This window comes from Petaurus breviceps, unplaced genomic scaffold (assembly GCF_028583685.1).
Source record: "Petaurus breviceps papuanus isolate PSGF00001 unplaced genomic scaffold, PetGlider_PUasm1.0 139, whole genome shotgun sequence".
Classification (NCBI taxonomy): Eukaryota; Metazoa; Chordata; class Mammalia; order Diprotodontia; family Petauridae; genus Petaurus; species Petaurus breviceps.
This window is the reverse complement of record NW_027185697.1, coordinates 9,275,257-9,280,042: the sequence shown is the minus strand read 5'-3', so window position 1 is coordinate 9,280,042 and position 4,786 is coordinate 9,275,257. Positions and strand designations below refer to the sequence as shown.

The 4,786-nt window shown below is 50.1% G+C and overlaps 1 protein-coding gene across 1 annotated transcript in view; it reads left to right on the top strand.

Annotated features, from left to right (window-relative positions):
- HSPA12B (heat shock protein family A (Hsp70) member 12B) overlaps positions 1-4,786 on the top strand; it is a 40,979-nt gene that overhangs the window by 23,524 nt on the left and 12,669 nt on the right. Inside the window, exon 8 of the mRNA XM_069066127.1 lies at positions 4,055-4,229. Coding sequence (XP_068922228.1) covers positions 4,055-4,229 — 175 coding nt within the window. The remainder of the gene's footprint in view (positions 1-4,054; positions 4,230-4,786) is intronic.

Sequence of the window (4,786 nt, the reverse complement as noted above, 5' to 3'; positions counted from 1 at the left end):
GCCAAGATGGTGATGGCTGGCCAAGAAAGTAATGGCCATAAGAGATGATGAGGGTGATGGACAGCTGAGATGGTAATGGCCATCAGAGATGGTGATGGCTGGCCAAGAGGGTGATGGCCAACTGAGATTGTGATGACCGGCCAAGAGGGTGATGGTTGGTTGAGAGGGTGATGGTCAGCAAAGACCAAGGTCCAGAGGGAAGAGGTATTTGGAGTGGTCACCTTTGAGGGAAGGCAAAGGACAAGTGCAGGTCTACAGAAACAAGCTTCCAGCATTTCCCAGTTTTACCTTCCCCCAACAGGTGGAGAGCTCCTTTGTCTCTTGTTCTCCCTTCCTGTCTTTAGTATGATGTGAGAATCTTGCCACAGTGTGATCAATACTTTCATAGAGGACACCTAATGGGGGTAAAGAAGGTCCAGAGAAAAGCAATAAAAATGGAGAGTGCTAGACCAAAACACCCTTTGTACACAGTCAACACTTAATAAATGCTTACCAAATAAAAACATGAATGGATGGATGAATTAGACTGTAAACTCCTTAAAAGCAGTGACTGCTTCTTGCTTCTTACTTAGTGTATCCTCAATGATAAATGTTTATTGTTGACTGAATGAATGACTAGGACTTAGGGCTGGAAGAAACCTTAGAGTCTAGTCTAGAAACTCTAGAACCTTCACTTGACAAAAGTGGAAACTGAAGACAAGAAGAAAAATGATTTTCCCAGGGTAATCCAGGGTAAGTTAGAGCATCAAGACTAGAACCCAGAGCCCCGGGGCCAGAACAGTGTTAACATTGTCCCATTATGATCAGGAGGGTGCAGGCTGAGGAGCCAAATCAAAATCCACAGACTCCTCGGGGAGAGCAGCAGTCAGCGGGTCATTCCTAGTCCACAGGCATTTATTGAGCACCTGGGATGGTGCTGGGCCCTGCACTGAGCACTGGGGACTCAAGAAAGGCAAACAAGCCCTGCCCTCCAGGGATTCACAGTCTGGTCATGCAAACAGCTCCCAACACAGGGAGCCTACAAAGAATAAAGGAAGGGAAATCTCAAGGAGATGCTGGGAAGGGAGGGGCAGACACAGGACAGAGAGACAGCCAGTGGCTTCATGGCCTACAGCCCAGACTCCTTGGGGGGCTGGCCCAAGGGAGGCCAAACCTCAGGCCATCCCCCTTCATCAGAGTGGAATAACACTAGGGCCCCAGTGGGGACCCAGGCTAAGGAGAGAAGCAAGGCCAGGGAGGGTCTGGAGAAGCCCCTGGAGAATGGGTCCTTTCGCTTTTCAGCTGGGAGGGGCCCCAGAGACCATCACATGCAACATTTTCATTTTTCAAATGGAGAAACTGAGGCTCAAATAAGTTTAAGTGCCTTACCCAATGATACACAGGTAGTGAGCATTTTGAGTGAGATTGCAACCCAAGTCTCAGTTCTGGAGCCAGGATGCTTTTTACTGCAGTCAATCAACAGGCATTTATTAAGCACGTACTGTATGCTGAGCACCGAGCTAGGCAATGGTGATACAAAGACAGTCCTTGCCCTCAAGAAACTTACATCATACTGGTGAGAGATGAGATGTCCCAAGATCAACAAGAAGTATATAGAGTAATAAATTAAGCAGTTTTAAGGGGGAGGAGGGTCCAAGCAGGCCTCCTGGTGTGTAAGCTGAGATGTGGAAGGAGCTAGGGATTCCCAGAGGTGGAGGTGGGGAAGGACAGCGTTCTAGGCCAGGGAAATGGCCTGTAGCAGAGTGGGGAGTGAGGGATGGAATGTGGGCTCAGGACACCAGTCCAGCCCTGTGAGGCCAGCATTGCTGTGACTGCCCCGCCCCAGGCACCTGTCTGAAGTAAAAGGCCCTAAAGGGCAGGAGCAGGGCCACATCTGATGGTGCAGTAACAGGAAAGTTCTGGGAGCCAGAAAGGGTTAAGGCTTCTGCGGGAGAAGAGGCTCAGCCCCAGGGCCTCCAGCTCAGTCCTCCCCCAGAGCCTCTGCCTCGGGCCCATCCAAGGGATGAGAACATTGCCTGTAGCCCGGCCAGAACAAACACCCCCCTCCTCCCAGCCCGACACTCGCAGACTCAGCCCCTTGGTGGCTTTTCCTCCCACATTGTTCCAAGGAAGCCTCAGCTCGGAAAAGGCCGGGACCGCAGGAGGAAAGTCTCTGCTACAGATCTAATCAGAGTGAGCCGCCCTCCACCCCCATACTCTCCACCGCCCAAAAGGCATCCAGGGGATCCCTCAGAGCGTGGAACTTTCCCAGAAACATTACAAGCTGTGAATTCCAAAGAAAGTCAGAGATCCTCCTGCTGGAAGGACCAGAGGAGGCCTTTGCGGCCATCCCTCTGCCTCTGACCTTGCCCCTAGAAGGCTCCCAGTTTGTTGGCAGAGATAGAGTTCTTTGGAGACTTTTCATTTGGAAGAAAGAGGCAGTCTGTGCTATCAGCCTCCCTGTTCTGAGAAGGAGACATAGCCCCTGCCCTCAGGGAGCCCCTGTACTGATCGGGGTGTGGGAGTGGAGACAGCCTCTGTATTTAAAAAACAGAGATAGACAGATGATGGAATGATAGACCATAGATATGACAGATGATAGATAAATAGATTTATGATAGATAGATGTAGACAGACAGCAGTATGTGTCAGGCTTAGCACTGAGGACAGTCCCTCCCCTCAAAAAGCTTCTATTATAATGGGGAAAGATGTAAAGGGAGCTGGAAAGCTGAGGGGTAGGGGGTGGGGGCAGTGTGATGGTAGGGAATGGAGTATATTATCAGGCAGTGATTTGGAGGCCTGGTCAAGGAGAAGGCAAAAGCTTTCCCCTCAGAGCCAAGAGATCAAGAGAATAAGTCACTGCTGGGAAGGAAGGGGAAGGGGGGCCAAATGGCAGCTAGTCATCCAGGAGGACAGCCCTGGCCTAATGAAGGCCATAGGCCCCTGCCCTCAGGAAGCCTTCCATATGACCTTATCATGATGGAGAAGACAAAACAACCTCTCAGCCCCAACCCAGAAACCTTCCAACACCGGCTTTTAATTAGCTGTGTGATCTTGCTCAGCCTGATGCAAGACTCCAGCCCTGGGAGTTGGGAGACCTAGATCTAAATCTTAGCTCTTCCGATCACTGTCGGGATGACCTTGGCCAGTCTTTTTCCCTCTCCAGTGCCCAGTTTCCTCTGTAAAGTGAAGAGTTGGCCTCAGTCATTTTTCAGGCCTGTCTGGCTCTTATGACTCCATTTGGGGCTTTCTTGGCAAAGATACTGGTTTGCCATCTCCTTCTCCAGCTCATTTTGTTGATGAAGAAACTGAGACAAACAGGGTAAAGTGACTTGCCTAGGGCCACACAGCTAGTAAGTGTCTGAGGCTGGGTTTGAACCTGGGAAGTTGGACCAGAGCATCTCAAAGGTGCCTTACCAGCTCTGACATTTTAAGATTCTTTCTCCTCTGTGGATTATCAAACATCTCCAGAGCAGGGCAGTGTGGGAAGGCAGATGCTAGATATAGGGAGAGGGTGCCCATTGGAAAAGGGGCCCTGTACTTCCCTTGGGGGAGAACATCTGGGCATGGAGTATTGTCGGACCCTGTGTATTTTTGTTACAAGGGATAGCCTCTGCCTAGGGGAGGGGGCAAGGGTAGAATCAAAAATAAGGGTAATATACCAGCAAAAGACACCAATAAAAACACCTTAAAGAAAGCAGAGATGACCCAGGCCTTGAATGTCACCTTGCCCAAGCCCTGCCCTGGGGGCACGGATGAGGAGGCTCTTGGAGTTAATGACTGGCCTGTGATGGTTGTTTTCCTGTCTAATTTTCTCTGTGGTTCTTCTGCTTCATCCTTTGGCTGGGATAGAACAGAGATCAAACATAAACACAGCATTTTGCCAACCTTAGAGTGTGCTGTAACTGCTAGGTATTAAATAGCTGTGGCTGCTGGGTCATTATTAACTAACAGGGTCTCTAAGCACAATGCAGCTTCCCTCCTTAGCTCTCTCTGTTTTGCCCTGGCACCCTGATTGCCCCCTCTGGCTTCTGTAGGTTAAGTGGGGCCCAATCGATCTTAATGCTTCTTCCAGGCTGGCTTGGTGTCCCCCGAGGATCCTGAGCAGCTCCTCATAGCCCTAGAGCCCGAAGCCGCCTCCATCTACTGTCGAAAGCTCCGTCTCCACCAGCTCATCGACCTGAGCTGTCGGCCAGTGTCCAACGGCTTCCTAGGCGAGCGGCGTTCCATCGACTCCAGCTTCCGCCAAGGTGAGGAAGGAGCAGGCCCTGATGGGTTGGGTCAGTCCAAAAAGGGGTGACCAGGGGAGAGAACAAAGGCTCTGAGGCTGGGGATCTGTCTTCAGCCTTGTACTGGTCCTCAGTTTTCCCAGTGACTTGGATAAAAAGCGCCGGTTTATTGAGTCTGCCGGTGCAAGGAGGGCCAGCTAACATGAAGGACAATAGAGTCAGGATCCAAAAAGACCTCGATAGGCCAGGACGTTGGGGCCAGGCAAGAGGATGACATTTAATAGAAGTAAATGTAAAGGCCAACCCTAGGGCTCCAAGAATCTATGACACAAATACAGAATGGGGTGGGGACACATGATGAAATGATTGCCTTGCTGCTTGCAACCTGTGTGAGCTGGGCATCTTTGAAACCTTCCTGGGCTTCAGATTCCTTATCTGGACAACGAGGAAATGGGAGCAGATGATCTACAATGTCCCCAAAGCTTTGATCATGATAGATAGATAGATAGATAGATAGATAGATAGATAGATAGATAGATAGATAGATAGATAGATAGATAGATAGATAGATAGATAGA